The 18,860-nt window shown below is 43.4% G+C and overlaps 1 protein-coding gene across 1 annotated transcript in view; it reads left to right on the forward strand.

Moving 5' to 3' along the window:
* Positions 1-18,860, forward strand: part of ABCC4 (ATP binding cassette subfamily C member 4 (PEL blood group)) — a 248,533-nt gene that overhangs the window by 178,373 nt on the left and 51,300 nt on the right. Inside the window, exons 21-22 of the mRNA XM_070408769.1 lie at positions 12,907-13,057; positions 17,667-17,786. Coding sequence (XP_070264870.1) covers positions 12,907-13,057; positions 17,667-17,786 — 271 coding nt within the window. The remainder of the gene's footprint in view (positions 1-12,906; positions 13,058-17,666; positions 17,787-18,860) is intronic.

An 18,860-nucleotide genomic window follows, 5' to 3' on the forward strand; every position in this document is an offset into this window, starting at 1 on the left:
CATCTCTTGGTGATGGAGGAAGAGGAGAGAGGATTACAGTGTTTTACCAAACTGGCCAATCAAGCATATAGCATCCCCTCACCATCTCCTAGGTTCCAGGCTCAGCAACATTATATAAGCTTTGCCTGAGAGAGAGGTGACTGACAGGATGTTCTGCATCGACTCTAACTTGTTCACTCTCCCCTGTGAGTGCAGCACAGCAGGTAGGCTGAAGCTCAGCATCTGTACAGGAAAAGTGGTGTACACACAGCCTCACCTGGCTGCCCCATGATGCTTTTGGCTTGCCGATCACACCTGAGAATTACCTGAGTTATATGTAATAGCAGAGGCCTGGGGCCCCCTCAGAGACCCACAGTGCTGCTTCTCACTGCTGTGGACAAGTAGAGTGTCCTTCCTGGGCAAGTGTTCAGAAAGGTTCTCATCTTTATCGACCTAGCCTTCCCATTGGGCTACGAGATACTTCCATTTAGACCCTTGCTGGTTGGCCTCTTAGCAAAAGTCAAGTGCATTTTGTGGGCAATTGATCTATGGAGAGGTTTGAGGAAGACTTGTTGAGCGCTCCTCATGAACCTCTCTTTCAAACCCAGTCGCCTTCACTGTGCTGTCATGTAGACCTAGGCATGGGCCCCCTCAGACCCATCCCAGACTGAGCTGCTGAGTCCTGGGGGAAAGCATGAAGTGGTTCTGAGACTGGGAGGCTGAGGAAATGGTGTCCCAGAAGGTTGGGTTGATGTTAGCCTGAACTTGGGACCCCGAATCTCCTGAACCTCCTGGTCACTCTGCCTCAGTATTTGGCCTTTTCTAACCTAGGTTTAAAAGTCCCAGAGGGTTAGTGTTCAGTGTTGTGGGAAAAGGCATCTGAATGGTTTCAACATTGCCAATGCTCAGAGGTCCTGAAACGATTTATATTAGGTTGTTCAATACTTGGAAGGCATTTCATTAAACCCTCAGAAGTGACAGGCTGTAAGAAATCTTTTCTCCGCTGTGGGAGAGATGGAGGTGATCCTGAATGAAATTATTTTCGGGTCCTGTTTTCTCTGGGAACGGGGAACATTTTCTGGTCTCCTTCTGCTGCCCTAGGCCCCCAGTCTTGCTTTTGCAGCCAACACCCACCCTCTCTCTAGGGAACTCATAGCCCAGACTGTGTTTCGGATGCCAGATTCAAAGGCTTCAGCAAGAACCTGGGAGAGAGATGAGAGGGGCACGACCTAGCAGGACTGTGCTCAGCAAAGTGAGTGATGAGTTCTGAGTTTCTTTCCAGCAGTAGTGGCTCCCAACTTTCCTCCTACACCTGGTCACTGTCATGCCTTCTACCAAAGGTGTGGGGAAATTTTGCCTGCTCGGTGGCTACCGGGCCTGTGCAGTTACTACCCCTTTGGTCACCCTAGCAAAGGTGGACTCAGAGAAACCAGTCCCCAGATGAGCACTTAAGAGACATCAGTCTGTGCAAGAGTTGGAAGAAGACCTGGGTTGTTCCGGCCCCAGAATTCAGAGATTGGAGCATGGCGGTAAGAGGCTGACCCCACAGATGCTTATCCCAGCAAAGGTAGAATCAGAGAAGCCAGTCCCCAGATGAGCACTCAAGAAATTAGTCTGCTGCCATTTGACCCAGTAATACCACTTCTAGGAATATATCCCCAGAAAACAGAAACACCAATCAGAAAGGATATATGCACCCCTATGTTCATAACAGCACAATTCACCATAGCTAAGATCTGGAAACAGCCTAAATGTCCATCAGCAGATGAATGGATTAGAAAACTATGGTATATCTACACAATGGAATACTATGCTGCTATAAAAAAGAAGGAATTCTTACCATTTGCAGCAGCATGGATGGAACTGGAGAGCATTATGCTAAGTGAAATAAGCCAGGAAGTGAAAGAAAAACACCACATGATTTATGGATAATAAAGAACATTATAACCTAATGAACAAAAAGATACATACAGAGGCAGAGAAGCATCGAACAGACTGTCAAATTACAGTGCGAAGGCTGGGGAGTGTTGCGGGAGGGTAGGGGGTAAGAGATCAACCGAAGGACTTGTATGCATGCATATAAGCATAACCAATGGACACAGACACTGGCGGGGGAGCAAAAGGGGGTAGGGCATGTGCCGGGGGGAAGGGGAGGCCAGGGGAAGGTCAATGGGGAAAAAGGGAGACATATGTACTACTGTTTGTAATACTTTAAACAAGAAAATAAAATTTTTAAAAAAAGAAAATCAGTCTGTGTAAAAGTTGGACGAAGACCTGGGATATTCCAACACCAAAATTCGCCGTTCGGAGCATGGCTGCAAGAGGCTGACCCCACAGAAACTTGCTGGCTGAGGCCCTCTGCAGAGAGGACAAACGTTTAACAGCCTACGACAGCTAATCTCTCTTCCTTCAGTGACCCCCGCTGCCCACCCCTGGCGATTACAACCTGAGCCATTCTGTGAGTCTTCCCCAGCCAGGAGTCTCCTTCCTTACTAAACAGTTATGGGCAAGGAGTCCCAGAAACTAAGGTTTCAAATGGTAGGCTGCTCTTAACCTCCCAGGGCTGAAGCTGGCCAGTGAGGAAAGCCGGTGTTCCTCTGCCCAGTCTCTAGAGTCCCTTCTTGGGCAGAAGAAAGAAAAGTCTGTGCTCTGTGAGCCACATAGGATCCAGGGGCAAAGAGAGGATGCAGAGTGGTCTTCGCAGCAGCCCACCCAGCCTACCAGATGGGCTCCCTGGAAAGTATGGAGCAGCAGCCCCCTTTCCTCAGGCTCACTTGCCTTTTTGTTCCCAGCCTCTCTGTCCTTAGCGGTGTCCCTTACTGATCAATAATTTTCTGTATAAGCCAGAGTTTGACTTGAAATTCAGTTTTCATGGTGAGGCCCCAAACCTCCCTTTTTCCATGAAGTACATTCCCATGTGGGGTACCTCATCCTATAAGACTTTCTGCCTCACCCTAACCGGTTTGGCTCAGTGGATAGAGCGTCGGCCTGCGGACTGAAGGGTCCCGGGTTCGATTCCGGTCAAGGGCATGTACCTGAGTTGTGGGCACATCCCCAGTAGCGGGTGTGCAGGAGGCAGCTGATCGATGTTTCTCTCTCATCGATGTTTCTAACTCTCTATCCCTCTCCCTTCTTCTCTGTAAAAAAATCAATAAAATATATTAAAAAAAAAAAAAAAAAGACTTTCTGCCTCCAGAAAGCCACGTGAGTGCAGCTTCTACTAGTATGGGGCTACCCAACCTCTCTCCCCTGTGGCAATCATCCATTAGTTCTCTGTATCTATGAGTTAGTTTTTGTTCTGTTTGTTCATTTATTTTGGGTTTTAGATTCCACATATAAGTGAATTATGTCACTTAGCATAATACCCTCTAGGTCCATCCATGTTGTCACAAATGGCAAGATTAGAGAGGTGGGAAATGTTTCCTCCTTGTGATGACAGTTTTACTTTTTCAGTTCTAATATTTATGAATTTTTTGTTCATTCCTTAACTCACTGCTGTGGCTAAAGCTACCAGGACAATGTTGAATAGAAGTCATGCAATGAGACTTTCTTTTTTCTTTTTTTAAAATATGTTGTTACTGATTTCAGAGAGGAAGGGAGAGAGAGAGAGAGAGATAGAAACATCAATGATGAGAGAGAATCATTGATCGGCTGCCTCCTGCACGCCCCACAGTGGGGATCGAGCCTGCAACCCAGGCGTGTGCCCTGACCAGGAACTGAACTGTGACCTCCTGGCTCAGAGGTCGACACTCCACCACTGAGCCATGCCAGCCGGGCAAGATGAGACTTTCTTATCCTCATAGGGTCAGATCTTTTCAATATTTTTGCATTAAAAGTGATGTTAACAGCAATTTGCTGGGTGCATATTTGTTATGAGATTGAAAACGTTTCCTTTAATTCTTAATTTGCTGAGAGTTTTTACTTTTTTAAATCGGTGTTGAATTTGCACAAATATTTTTTCTACATCTCTTTAGATAACCATATGATTATTCCCCGTTACTCTTTCAATGTGGTGAAATATACTGATTCTCATTAGCAGGTTAGGTTAACCTTATATTCTTGGAATGAACTCCTATTTGGTCATGAAGTAGCATATTTTATTGTGTACCACTGTGTTCAGTATAATATTTTATAAAGAATTTTTGTATCTGTTCTTCATGAAAGATATTGGTACATAATTTGCTTTCCTTGAAACATTTACTCGGCTCGTGGTATCAGAGTTATGCTGGCCTTCTAAACAGAGATGGGAAGTGTTTCCTCCTTTTGATGGTCAGTTTTAAGTATCAACTTGGCTAGGCTACATTCCCCAGTTACTCAGTGAGAATGTAATCTAGCCCTAGCTGGTTTGGCTCAGTGGATAGAGCGTGAGCCTGTGGACTGAAGGGTCCAGGGTTTGATTCCGGTCAGGGGCACATGCCCAGGTTGCAGGCTCGATCCCCAGTAGGGGGTGTGCAGGAGGCAGCTGATCAATGATTCTCTCATCACTGATGTTTCTATCTCTCTCTCCCTCTCCCTTCCTCTCTGAAATCAATAAAAATATATTTTTAAAAAAGTAATATAGGTGTTGCTGTGTGGGTATTTTGTAAATGTTATTAAAGTCCATAATCAGTTGATTATCTGGGCTGGCCTGACTTAGACAGTTGAAAGTCCTTAAGAGTTAAAGCTCTCTGAAGAAAAAGAAATGAATCTTGTGAATAATAGTGTCAGCTCCTGCCCAAGGGTTCCAGCCTGCCCTGTAGATTTCCGACTTGCCTAGTCAAGTTCAGTTGTGAAGTATTATCCCTTTTTATTGTTAGATTCAGTTTATTGGCATATTACTTAGTGTTCCTAAGACAGATTTGTAAATTTGCTTTCTTCTAATATCTTTGTCTGGTTGTTATATATCATGATAATTTTGGGGTTAAGTTCTCTGGAAGAATTTGCTAAGTAAATTTGCTACAATTTACTTGCCAAACCATTTTGGCCTCTAAGTCTATTCTGTAAGAAGCTTTTAAATTATGGTTTCAGATTCTTACATTGGTATGGAATTATTCAGATATTCTGTTTTTCTGTTGTCATTCTTGGTATGTAATTATTCAAGAAATTTGACTTTGCATTAAAAATGTTAAGTTTATCAGCACATTGTTTATTGTATTCTCTTTTTAGTGGGCATGGTATCTCTTGTTTTCTCCCCTTGTAGTTCATGATAATGGTAATTTCCCTTCTTTTTTTTCTCAGTTAGTCTTGGTAGGAGTTTATTCATTGACTTTCTCAAAGAAACATGCTTCAGGATTTGTTGATTTTTCTGGAAGTTAGTTTCTGTTTCATAAATCTACTTTCCTCTAGTTTCAATTCTGCTACATACTAGTACTTTAATATTCTCTTCATTTTCTGACTTAGAGATGGAATTTTAGATTTTTAGTCTTTTTTTTTGTAAGACCTTTTTTAGAGCAGCTTAGGTTGACAACAAAATTAAGGAAGATTTCCCATGTATTACCAGCAGCCTTTCTTTAAAGAAAAAAAAGTTTAAAGCTATAAATTTACCTCTAAACACAGCTTTAATTGCAGCCCTCAAATTTTAATATTAGTAGATTTCATTTTCTGGCAAAATACTTTGAAGCAGGTGTTATGTCAAAGGTTATTACTGAGTTTCTAAGTATGTAATGACTTTCTAGTTATCTTTTTGTTGATGACTTGTTAAATCCACTGAGGTCAAAATATATTCTGCACAATTTCTGTCTCTTGAAGTTTATTGATACTTGCTTTTATTATATAGTACATATGCAGTTGAAAAGAATGTATTCAGTTATTGGCTGCAGTATTGTATATTTTTAAATTATGTTGAGTTTGTTAATTATGGTTTTCAATCTTTTATATATCTAATAGAGGCCTGGTGCACGAATTCGTGCATGGGTGGGGCTCCTCTAGGTGGCCTGCAGGGATTGCGTGTAAACCAGTCCAGCGCCACTTGCAGCTCCTCCCTGCCACTCCTGCTCATCCCGGCCCCACTGTGCCTGCCGTGGGCTTGCACCCAATCAGTCCTTATTGGGAGAGGCTCGCACTGCCACAGCAGCGCTCGCCAGCCGTGAGCCTGCACCTGGTGCTGTCCTGAGGGGAGTGGCCTGTAGGATAGGGCTGAAACTGGCTCTCCGACATCCCCAAGGGGTCCCAGATTGCGAGAGGGTGCAGGCCAGGCCAAGGGACCCCACCGGTGCACGATTGGGCTGGGGAGGGACCATGGGAGGGCTCCACAGCGTGTCAGCCTATCTCGCTCAGTCTCGATCAGCTGGACCCCAGCAGCAAGCTAACCTACTGGTCGGAGCGTCTGCCCCATGGTGGTCAGTGCATATCATAGCGAGTGGTTGAGTGGCCTCAGCATATTATTCGCATATTACACTTTCATTGGTTGTACAATCGACCGGTCACCAGATGGCCGGGCACTTAGCATATTAGGCTTTTATTATATAGGACTAGAGGCCCAGTGCACAACATTCATGCACTCGGGGTGGGGGAGGGGTCCCCTCAGCCCAGCCTGTGCCCTTTAGCAGTCCAGGAGCCCTCGGGGGATGTCTGACTGATGGCTCCTGCCACCACTGCTGCGTCAGCCATCAGCCTGGCTTGTGGCTGAGCAGCACTCCCCCTGGGGGTGTGCACTGACCACCAGGGGGCAGCTCCTGCATTGAGTGTCTGCTCCCTGGTTGTCAGTGCACATCATAGCGACCAGTCATTTCCCCATTCAGTCAATTTGCATATTACCCTTTTATTATATAGGATTGATATTTATCTGATTGTTCAATCAGTTATTGAGATAAATGGGTTAAAAACACCCACTAGGAGTATGGATTTATCTATTTCTCCGGAGTTCTGTCAGATTTTCCTTTATACGTTTTGTCATTATGTTGTTATGCTTATATAAATGTAGATTTTAAAAATATCTTCTGTATAAATTGAATCTTTATTTTTATGAAGTGTTTTTCTTTACTTCCATGAATCCTTACTAACTTAAAGCTTCTATGTTTATAGTGGTATAGATAGACACTCCAGCTTTCTTTTATGGTTAGTGTTTTTATTGGGCACCTTTTTCTAACCTTTTACTTCCACCTTTATGTGCCCTTATTTCTAAGGGGTGCCTTTTGTTTTTTTTGTTTTGTTTTGTTTTGTTTTTTAAAATATATTTTATTGATTTTTTACAGAGAGGAAGGGAGAGAGATAGAGAGTTAGAAACATCGATGAGAGAGAAACATCGATTAGCTGCCTCCTGCACATCTCCCGCTGGGGATGTGCCCGCAACCCAGGTACATGCCCTTGACCGGAATCGAACCTGGGACCTTTCAGTCCGCAGGCCGACGCTCTATCCACTGAGCCAAACTGGTTTCGGCTAAGGGGTGCCTTTTGAACGTAGCATATAGATGGACTCCAGCATTGAATTTCTTAATAAGCTCTAACACTGAGGTAAGGCAGAAAGGAAGCTATTGATCAATAAGATGATGATCACAAAGAAAGGAAGAAGTGCATTACATTTCCCTAATATTATCTATGGTGTGGTTCAGAAATTGTAAGCTGTACCCCACCATTCCACTATGCAGTGGAGTTAGCTAGGACTCAGGATGAAGAACTAATGGAAAGCTACATGAGCCCCAGAGCTGGTGTGGCTATGAACAGATCCCAGGCCAAATGGGGGAGGAAAGGGATAATGGACACATCCCAAGGAAAGGACAAGTGTGGAAAGTTTAATCTTAGAGTTTGCATAGACCTCTTCCTACACTGACTTGGACGAAGTAAAAAGAAACAGGTGGTCAAAGAGGGATCTGGGAACCAGACTTGATCTCTGAACTCCTAAGACATGCAAGGAGCCATATCAACACATAATTTACACCTGATTTAATACTAACCCTAGTATTAATAGTATTTATATTAAGGTTTAGGAGCTTACATTTAAGACTCTTCCACATTTTTCTCTTTGCTTCTATTTACCTATAATTGAAGTATAATGAGTATTATTTGATTAGAATTACATTTTACTTCTTAATACTTGTAGAATTTCGTATAGCCTGTTCAAAATTGTACTGCCTCCACAAGAATCTTGTACTAGCCAGCAGCACAATCTGTGTGATAGCTATTTTATGGAACGGTTATTTTTTATCTTATATGTTTCCAAAATAAATAGATAGAAGAATCTCTCCTACACCCACATCAGTAAACAGCTTACTGATCAAAAAACTAGGCATCATTTCTTTCTCCAAATCAGAAGAAAATCTTGCCATGTTTTCTTGCCAAGAAGTGAATCTTGCTTTGTTTATTGCATTTAAGCCATATCTTTTGTGAGATCACCAATAGTTTAAGGCAATCTGGATGATTTGCCCTTATCACAACTTGGAACAGAATTCTTTGGAGTCTGACTGACAGTAGATTTAAAAGCTTTGAAATTCCTTTGAGGTGTTAGCAATCTTAATGATCCTGGTTTTATTTTTTTAATGCTGTAAGCAAATAATAAAAGTACTGTCTACTGATTAAGTGGCCTTATGATTAAATACATATTTCACTTAGTATTTAATGTAAGTATGCGAGCGAGGAAGAGTTCAAATAGTAATGGAGTGAGCCAAAAGTATGGATGACATATTTATTTGCATAGAATAAGAAGAATACATTTTTTACTGCTGTTTATAGAAAACATGTTCTTTGGCACAAGCTTCACAAAGGCGAGCAGGAACAGAATTCCATGGAATTAAGTTGAAAGTAAATCGTGGGTAGATACCTAGGAATTCTTACAGGACTGTAAGCAGTTTGGTAGTTAGATGCCAAACAGGCAAACAGGTCCTTGTGTTTAAAATTGTGCTTGTGAAGGGACCATGTTAAAATCTATGTATTAGAATGCAATGTTAATTCTAGAGGAAGAGACTTCCTAAGAAATGTAAATGTTTTTACCACCATCTTAATGCAGATATTGAACATGTGAAATAGTCTCATTTTTTGTCCTTGGGTTTTATGTATTCATTAAAATTAAATTTGGTTCTTCTCTCCCCCCCATCCCCCCCCCCCCCCCCCCAAGTCATTGTGCTTTCTGGGCTTCTAATTGAAACTGTTTGGTGTGTATTTTAATTTAAACAATAATTCTTAAATAAACACCTGTTAGTGTGTTCTGTTAGCAAGCATTTTAAAGATCTTTTAATGATCAGTTCTGCTCTGTGAACCGAACACGCCATTATTCTCTAATTAGCTGGGAGTCTAGAACTGGTTACCTCATGGGAAAGACCAACGAAACTAGAAAATGCAGGTAGGGAAGGGAAAGTAATATAAAATAGGATTATATCTCAATATTAATTTTTTCAAATATGAATCTGATATGTATATGGGATACAATATTATGTAGAATTTTAAAGAACAGGCACTGGTGAAAAATGACTGAATTATCTGACTTTGGGGAAAATTACTAAACCTTTCTGAGTGTCAGTTTCCTGCTTTGTAAATGGAGACGATAATCCCTTCTACTAAGAGTTGATGTGAGAATAAAATTAAGTAATGAATGTGAAATGCTTAAGAGGTTGGATACATGGCAAGCTTCATGAAATATGTATCCATTATTAGTATTTGGGCGGGTGGGATAACCAACATTTCATTGCTTGCCAACTAGATCTAGGGAATTGTGGGATTTCTTCAGTATTATGAGGAAATTTGCCATTATGCATCAGCAAAGTGTTTGGGCAGGTTTTTAAAACCATTAAATTTTTTCATAAGCACTTTTCCCTTGTTTGCTTTTGTGCACCTTATTAATATTCATTTGGATGCCAGTGTAGTTTGCCAGGAAAAGCTGCCCACAGCTGCAGCAGGCTTCCCGGGAATGAGAGGTACCAGTCAGGCGTCTTCATAGGCGCTGCTGGCAGGGTCCTCTACATTAGTCACCCTACATTAGTCCAACTCAAGATGCTTGCTTAGTAAGAAGGCCAACCTGGGTGGGGCAGACATAGTTGAGTTTCCTGGGATACTGTGGTTCACAAATTCTATCTAGCTTTTGTGTTTCCCTTGATAACGACACCAGTTCATGATGCACAAAGTAGAAAAATGTCAAATTGATCTTCTCTTTTGGAAATTTAGAATAACCCGGTAAGCAGGCATTTGGTTTGGTTTTGATTCAGAGACCCCTCACCTTTTTCCTTACATCTCCCTGAATGCTCAGCAACTTCAGAGCAAGTATGTCTTCACTAGGACGAAGCAAGGCTTTCTCCTTAGAGGAAAAAGGACGTGGAATGCAAACAATAACAATTAAAAAAAAAAGTTGAGTTGCCTTCAGGTTCCTGAGGTTATCAATGCTTGGAAGGCCTAGATTTGGGGGGGGAAGGGGTGCGGGGGCGGGGACAAGGAGGAATATGTAGAGGTCAGAAATTGTAGTAGGCATGAGGTTTATTGTCCATCTTATTTCAGAGGTGCATATTCCAATAAAATAGACCCTGGATACAACAGCCAGAGAAAAGCCACAGCCTCTCCCCCCTGCCCCCCTGACAACTAATGATGGCAAGCCTGGTGACTTTACTTAAGATCAGACATAGATGCCAGCTGGGAGGACCCTCCCCCATGAGTGTGAAGGACAAGGTGGGCTTCTTCATGGGTGTAGCAGGGTGGGATGCATTGGTTAATCCAGTAGCTGTAAGACATTGTTCAGCTGTGAGTATAACAGGAAAGAAGCCAGGCAGCCCTATTTTTCTCCATTTATTATTGGAATTTGTTCCTGCAGAATTCCATTCCTCTTGACTCTGGGTTTTGTGATGATAACCACAGTAGAGACTGGAGAAGCAGTAAAAGCACTGGAGTCTGCATCAATACAATGCAGTTTGATTTCCAACTTGGAAGCCCTCGTAGTTTCCTCCATCCTCCATCCTCCTCCTATCTGCAGCTGTGGATATGGATTCTCAAAGTCCAGTGTGCTCCTGGCTTTCTCCACGATACCTCGTAACTTCCAGGGAGAACCTGGGACAGCCACTTAACCTCCGAGCTTCATGGTTCCTTATCTGTCAATGGAAATGACAGTTCTTTCTTTCCTCATTCATAAGCTGGTTGTGAGGACCTCTGTGAAAAGTGATTTGGAAGAGCTGTGAAATGGTAATCTGAGTCTACGTAGATGTCACCCTGCTAATCCTTCCCTCACGGATTGCTGTCCTGGGTGGGGTGGTGGGCACGGCCTTGGGCTGGCAGATAGAGGGTGCAGGGCTGGTGCTGAGACGACACAGGAGAACCGTGTTAACTTTGGCTGCTGGGCTCCTTCTTGGTCAGAAGTTGCATCAACTGTGATTACTACCTGCAGATTCTTCATGCCACTCTGTTTGTTAAGCCCGCCTGTGAAGTTTGGTCACAAGTCTCATCTTAGAACCCTCTAAACAGGGTCCAGTATTCCTCCTTGTGTTTCTTTAGCACCCTATGCTTTGCAGTCTGGGTCAAGTTGCTTTTCCTCTCCCTGTGCCTCAGTGTCTCCATCTGTAAAATGGGATAATATTACTAACTCAATAGGGCTATTGTGAGAATTAAGTGGGTTAATACACATGAAGTATTTAACGTGTAGCCAGATACACAGACAGCATGCAGGAAGTGTTAAATGCAGGTAGAACATGAAAGCACAACCCCACTTCCAAAGGTAAACATTTTCCTCCTTTTTTGAGTAATGAATTTGCACCTATCCACTTCTTTTTTTTTTTTTAATTGTCTAAAGTTTTACATATGTCTCTATCCACTTCTTTATCTCTGAGTATTGCTCAGTCTTCTGATTCTTCATCTATAATAACTACTTGCTCATTTCCTGGGTGATATCTACTGACTCATGATAGTTTGGGATTCAAGTCTTACCCCCTCTGAGTCTCAAATTTTCTCATCAGCTAAATAAGGAAAATAGCAATGCCTACCGCATGGAGCTACCGAGAGCATCAAAAGAGCTCATGCCCAGAAAGTTCTTATCTCCGTGTTTGGCATATAGTAAGCATTCGATAAGTAGCAGCAGGATCACACCTATGTTTTTGTTCTTTCGTTGGATGGGAAGAAATTTCCTGCCATTACAACACGTCTTTGGAAGTGAGGAATTTAATCCTAACAAAACAACTCATTAAATCTATTTTTGAAAAGAATTCTTGGTAAGGGAGGCGAAAGGGTTCCCGGGCCCATTTCCAATGTGTGTGAGTGGAGGCTTCCCCACACCAACAAGCAATTCTTGGATGCCAGCATGATGTCCGAGCATTCGACTCAATTCTGACACCATCTGCCCAGGATAGAATCTGATTCCACAGGTAAAGGGCTCTGTCTCACCAGACCGCCCTTCACTTCAGATTCACTTGCAAGCCTGGCTTGTTACCTGTGCTTCTGAATGATTGGCTGCAAATCAGAGGTTTCCATGAGCCCCTCCTGGGGCTCCATTAATTTGCTAGAATGGCTCATAAAACTAGAGAAACCCGTTTACTCGCTAGATTACGGATTTATTGTAAAGAATACTAAGGATATGGATCCAACAGCCAGCGAAGAGAGACATGGGCAAGGTCCTGAATGAAGCTCAAGGAGATTCTATCCTTGTGCAGCTTGGGGCTCATCATGGTGGAAAGCATTCTGGTTTTCCAACTTGGAAGCTCTCCGAGAAAAGGGCAAGCAACTGTCTGTTGGGGTTTTTATGGAGGCTTCATTATGTGGTCATGATTGACTAAGTCAATTGGCCATTGATTCAGCCTCAAGCCCCTCCCTTCTTGCAGGACAATCAGGGGGTAGGACTGAAAGTTTTAATCCTCTAACCATAGATTGGCTCCATGGGCAACCAGTTCTGTTCTTTAGGTGTGTTCCTCAGGTTACTTCATTAACATAAAAGATACCTTGATCACTTGGGAGCTCTGTGTGGGAAATGGGGGCAAAGACCAAATCATTAATTCTTATTATAAATCACAATCTCACAGGAGACCTCTGCATCTGTTTTCACTGTTTCAGACCTTTCTGCAAGTGATTGGTGTGGTCGGCGTGGCGGTGGCTGTTATACCTTGGATTGCAATACCCTTGGTTCCCCTTGGCATCATTTTCTTTGTTCTTCGGAGATATTTCTTAGAAACGTCCAGAGATGTCAAACGCCTGGAATCTACAAGTGAGTACAAAGGCTCTCCGGTCGGGATGGCAGCAGTGCAATCTGGCTTCCGTTCATGCCCTGATTAAGGAGACCCCTGAAATTCTCATAACGTTAACATGAACTATGTATTAAAACCTCCGTTAGTCAGTGTGGCCTTTAACACAGATAGATCATAGCATGGCACTGATCTATGCAGCCTTCAGCTTCGCATAAAGCAAGAGTGGATGTAAGATTCCATGGGAATGTGAGCACTGAAGACAGACAGTTCCATCCTGGTCATGACATACTTCCTAATCCAGAGCAGAAGGCAATACATGTTTCTTAGGTATAAAGTATCTCATCATGTTTTAACTAGTAGAGAAATAAAACAAATTCTCTCCCCCTCCCCCTGAATTTCTAGAAATGACAAAGGAAAGGCAAAGATTGCAGTGGTTCTCAACCTTCCTAATGCCTCGACCCTTTAATACAGTTCCTCATATTGTGGGGACCCCCAACCATAAAATTATTTTTGTTGCTACTTCATAACTGTAATTTTGCTACTGTTATGAATCGTAATGTAAATATCTGATATGCTATATGTGTTTTCCGATGGTCGCGACCCACAGGTTGAGAACCGCTGGATTAGAGGAAGAAGAGGAGGTGCACTCATGTCAGAAGTGATACATTTGAAAAATATATTACTATTACATACTCAAAACATTTCCAATAAGTTGTGGTGGTTAAATGTTTTGAAAAGATAAGCACTGCTATTTTTAGTCTTGCTCTTTATTGTCACCAGTAATGCCACACTGTTTGAGGGCTCCCCACCCCCACCCCGTTAGGCTGTCCGTATAAATGGATACTGAAAATAATCCCCTTGGGAGGACACAGGAGAGGGATCAGTTTAGTCTGTTACTCTATTCAGTTTCCTAGAGTTAGAATAGTGGGGAAAGCATTTTATGATTAACCATTGTGTTCTACAGGTAATCACAGAGGATGTACCGATTCAGAGCTTATCTCATTAATGCACAAACATTTTATTATTAAAACAACAAAATTATAAGGAGAATAGGTACTAATATGTTTTTAAATCTATAAGGATGATAGCCAAAACATAAAGAAGAAAGATAATTGTATCAGAAACCTCAACTGAGGATAGTTACTGCAAAATAACACCAGCTTAGCTTTCTGGAAGCCAGGCTAAGGAGAGAAATGTTGATTCCCACGGTTCTCCTTATCTACCAAGTGGAAAAGTACAAGTTCATCAGGATAAAGGAGTTTTTGTTGTGGCAAATGTGTGTTTCTGTTTTAATAATAAACCCTAGAAGGGCATTTGTCCTAAGTATTTGCATAAAGACTAGCGGGTGACAGTTTCATAAAAGCTATAGCCAACTTTTCAGTCATCAAGAAAACCAGCTAAACTACTGTTGAGGGTTGGTTTTCTTAGATCTTTTAATGGGGTGGCAGAGCAGTGTCGTCAGGTGTTGATAACATTCTGTTGATGTGATTTGTTACGATGACAGGACTTGGAGAAGGCTGGACAAGTGATAAGCCCCAACCATTTTTTTTGTGTAGACAACAAGGCTTCAGTCATTTACTATTGGAGGCCACTCTTTCCTCCACACCCCGCAGATAACCAAATGTGGTAGCCAGTTGATTAGACCTGGTGGTCTGTACCATAAATAACAATTCCACTGTTTCCTCTAAGCCAGCGGTTCTCAACCTGTGGGTCGCGACCCCTTTGTGGGTCGAACGACCCTTTCACAAGGGTCGCCTAAGACCATCGGAAAACACATATAATTACATATTGTTTTTTATAATTAATCACTATGCTTTAATTATGTTTAATTTGTAACAATGAAAATACATCCTGCATATCAGATATTTACATTATGATTCATAACAGTAGCAAAATTACAGTTATGAAGTAGCAACGAAAATAATTTTATGGTTGGGGGTCACCACAACATGAGGAACTGTATTAGAGGGTCGCGGCATTCGGAAGGTTGAGAACCACTGCTCTAAGCAATAATTGACAGTACTTCTTGAGGCCGCTGTTGGGACCCCCCTGCAAAAAGAAGGACACCTGATTGTCTTGGCTAGAAGGCACAAACTTGCTTTATCCACGTGTCTGAATAACTGCTAACGTCCTGAGGTTTGTTTTCAGGTCACGCTTGAAACCTTGCAACGTTGGGCTGACATTTAAGCTATCTTGCTGTCAAATCTACAATTGATCTAATGGTTTTTCATTTTTGCAATTGTGAGCTTAGCAATGTTGAATCATAGAGAAGTGCATAAAGCCTGGATGGCATTTAGTTGTATTTCTTTAGCCAACTCTATTCATTTGGCAAGGCCTGAATTATGAAGCCATATTCACATTTTGGCTGTAAGGGTTCTATGATCAACTAGCAATGTCTGCCAGGGGCATTGCTGGGGGAGTGTTAACATGTGTGCCACGTGTTTTCAAGTCATGGATACTCATGTCTGCTGTTTTAGAGTTCTCATGCCAATTCTTAGGGACTTTGTTCAACTTAAGATGCTTACTAAGATGTACAGTATGGAGTAAGGCTTGTGAATTAACATTTTAGAGTTTTCTAAAGATAAACTACAAAGTGGGTGGGGGGTGCATTTAGTCATACACGGGCATCTTTAACCCCTGATTATTCTCTCTGTGAGGTGCTGTGGCCATGATTAAAAGCACGGCCTTGGGAATAAGCCAGTATTGGGTCTGTCACTCAGCTCTACCAGCTACTTAGATTGATTTACTTAATCTTGGGCAGTGCTCTTAATCCCTCAGTCTGTTTTTCCCTCTGTCAAGGATATAATACACCTGCCCTCTGGAGTTCTTGTGAGGATTACTTGAGTTGAGGTTTAAGCAGTGCTTGCTGGCTTCTACCAAAGGCATTAAGAACATGACAGCTAGCAGGTCACCCACGGCATTAGCAAGAGCCTATAGCAAGGCTGGCAGCCCAGGGTCCTTGCATGCAGTTCCCCGCCAACCTTGCCAGGGAAGATTTGCAACCCTGTGTCCCGAAGAGTCGTCAGGTTTCACGGAAAACACAGCTGTCTGTCTTGTGAAATGTAGGTTACATTTGTCTGTGACTGGTGACTAACGCCATGGGTGTTACATAGGTCTACTTCAGGATAGTCAGCTTAGTCGGTGGGAAAAAGGATATTACATTGGGCAAGATAATACCGGAGCCTTGGCATCCCCTCTCTCTCTGTACCGGTTAAATTTCTTTGCAAACCCTCCAATTCACTCATCCTGGTATCCGCTCAGCCCCGAATGGCGTGTGGAAGACAGGATAGTTTTCCACAGGCCCAGATTCCTGCTGTATCGCTATCGCTCTTGGGGATGCGGTCAAGAAGGTGATGCATTCTTTGGCTGCCCTGGTGTTCAAGGCTGGGTGACACCTGTTTTATAGAGTCCACCCTATGGGGATAATCAATTGCCACTTTGACCTCCTAATGAAGGAAGCAAGTGAGGAGGATGTCCAAGCTCTGGAGAACTGTAGCACCTCTTTTTCCTTCTCAGAAGAATTGTCGATGGCGAAATAGTTGATGTGACAACATTAGCTCTGGGCATGAGACCTTGAGTTCTCTGCACTGTGTGTAGCACTCTCTTCATATAATGAGCCATGTAACTCCCCTGAGTCATCTGATGGGCACCTTATATCCAGACTGGCCGTGGTCGGGGGCAGGCTGGGACATCTGCTGGGGGGTGCAGAAAAGGCCTCCGTGGAGCTTCCAACCTTTCCGATTTGGCACATGAGCTCAGTCTGTGTTCGTATTGTTCTCTTCAACGTGCAAGGTTTAAAGGGAACTAAAGGAAAGAGAAGTTCAAAGTTACTCAGTATGGTGGGGAGAGAACAGTCTGGATGCTAGAGTAAGACCACAAGCATAAAACTGGATGGTCAGAACCATCGCAGAATCACTTGAGGTTCTTTGCCTGAATTAGATACAAGGGGAAGTGTGAGGTCATATCTGCCTGGGAGAATGTTTTCTCCTCTCAGCACTGTCACAGGCTGGGGACCCTAACCCTAGCACTAGCCCTAAAGGTCCCCAGTCTGGAATGAGCCCCAGGCTGAGTGGATGGTCAGATGGCCCACAGCCCAGGGCTTCCCACACATGGAAGCCTGCTCCCTCCTTGCTTGTAGAACTTTGGATACTAACTGAGCATCCATAACACATGTGCAGTGCCCACATGCGTGGTATTGTGTGACACACAGACACTCCATGCCGGGCTAAGGAATCAGGCGCTGGCATTAAGTTTGAGTTTTTCCCTGTCATTTTATAAAATCTCTGCAGCTTCTTGTAACACAAGTGAGATCTTACCTTCCCCTAAACACCCAGATTTTACCAACAGGTCCTTTGAGCAGGACTGTGATGAATGCGTTAGCAAACTAGCTATGATTTGAAGCTGGCCAAAGATGGGGTCAGAATGAAGCTTTTATTCCCAAGTGGGTAATGGAAAGCATGGTGTGACCAGGGGCTTGAGGGTTGACCTGCAGGGTCCGCCCAGAAGGGGCACAGCTGGTTCTGCCCCAGGCCCTCTGCTGGGAGGCTCTGGCTGTGCTGTGCTCTTGGGATATGCCACCACAGATGGTTCCCCGCTGACTTTCTCTGTCGTCTCTCTCTGCTTCCCCAGCTCGGAGCCCGGTGTTTTCCCACTTATCGTCTTCTCTCCAGGGACTCTGGACCATCAGGGCGTACAAAGCTGAGGAGAGGTTTCAGGAACTGTTTGATGCGCACCAGGATTTGCATTCAGGTCTGTACATTTCTGGAAACGGTTTCAAAGGATGGGACCTGCTGCCTCCTGAGCCTTGACCTCCCTCTCAGGTGGCCTTGTTGGCTTTGCATTCTCCCTGCCTTCCCCTGGGGCCAGCCCAACATCCTGTCGCTGCACATCTTCCTCCCCTCCCCTGCCCCCTCTGCGCTCCCCTCTTCCTCAATAACAGCACCACCACCCCACCCCACCCCTGGCTTGTGTTGTTCTTCTATCATTGGGCCCATGATTTTCTGTCCCTTTGGGGCAGGCATCAGGAAACTTTTTTTGTAAAGAGGCAGATAGTAAATATTTTAGGCTCTGTTTGCCATATCAGCTCTGTTGCAACTAGTCAACCTTGCTGTTGTAGCTCAAATAATGCATCAGCAAATGGTTGTGGCTATGTTCCAATAAAACTTTATTTATAGAAACAGGTGGTGGGCTGTTCTTGGCCATAGGGCATAGTTTGCCGACCCCTTTTTCAGAACTTGTGGGGTGGCAGAAGTGACTGAGGAAATCCACTTCCTAACTGTCAGATTTGCCACCCTTTTGATATGTAATTTTCTTTGTATCTGTGAAGCTTTCCAATCTGTCTCATATGTTAAGGATAAAATGGCACTTAGAACGCTACACTCAGATCCCTTTAGTGAGATGGTCATTTAGATACAGGCTCCTAAGGCATAAACACTGTGCAGGGCCTCGTAGTGAATATGGAAGGTGCTGGAAACGGACTGGGAGCTGCCCTCTCTGCTGTGGGAGCACTGGGAACAGCACATGAGAGACTGAGCTTCATGTCGAGGCCCAGCTGAGGAAGAAATGCACTGACAAGACCATGTCTCCATGTTCTGTAGAGGAATCACATGTCTGTTTATAACCTGGGGGTTGAATTTTTTTAATGCATGCTCCCCTCAAAATCAGGAAAAATCCACTGTACCGATGCCTGAGTATAATGCACTTAGCTTTCTGGAATCTTTAGGTTCCCTGGGTGCGCAACTCTACTGTCTTCCTTTGTGTAAAAATCTTCTGTAGCTCAACTGAGTACAGTGTTCCCCCTCATTCGAAGTGGTTAACATGGTC

Source organism: Myotis yumanensis, unplaced genomic scaffold, assembly GCF_028538775.1.
Source record: "Myotis yumanensis isolate MYYU_CA2020_CCGP unplaced genomic scaffold, mMyoYum1.0.hap1 SCAF_3, whole genome shotgun sequence".
Lineage (NCBI taxonomy): Eukaryota > Metazoa > Chordata > Mammalia > Chiroptera > Vespertilionidae > Myotis > Myotis yumanensis.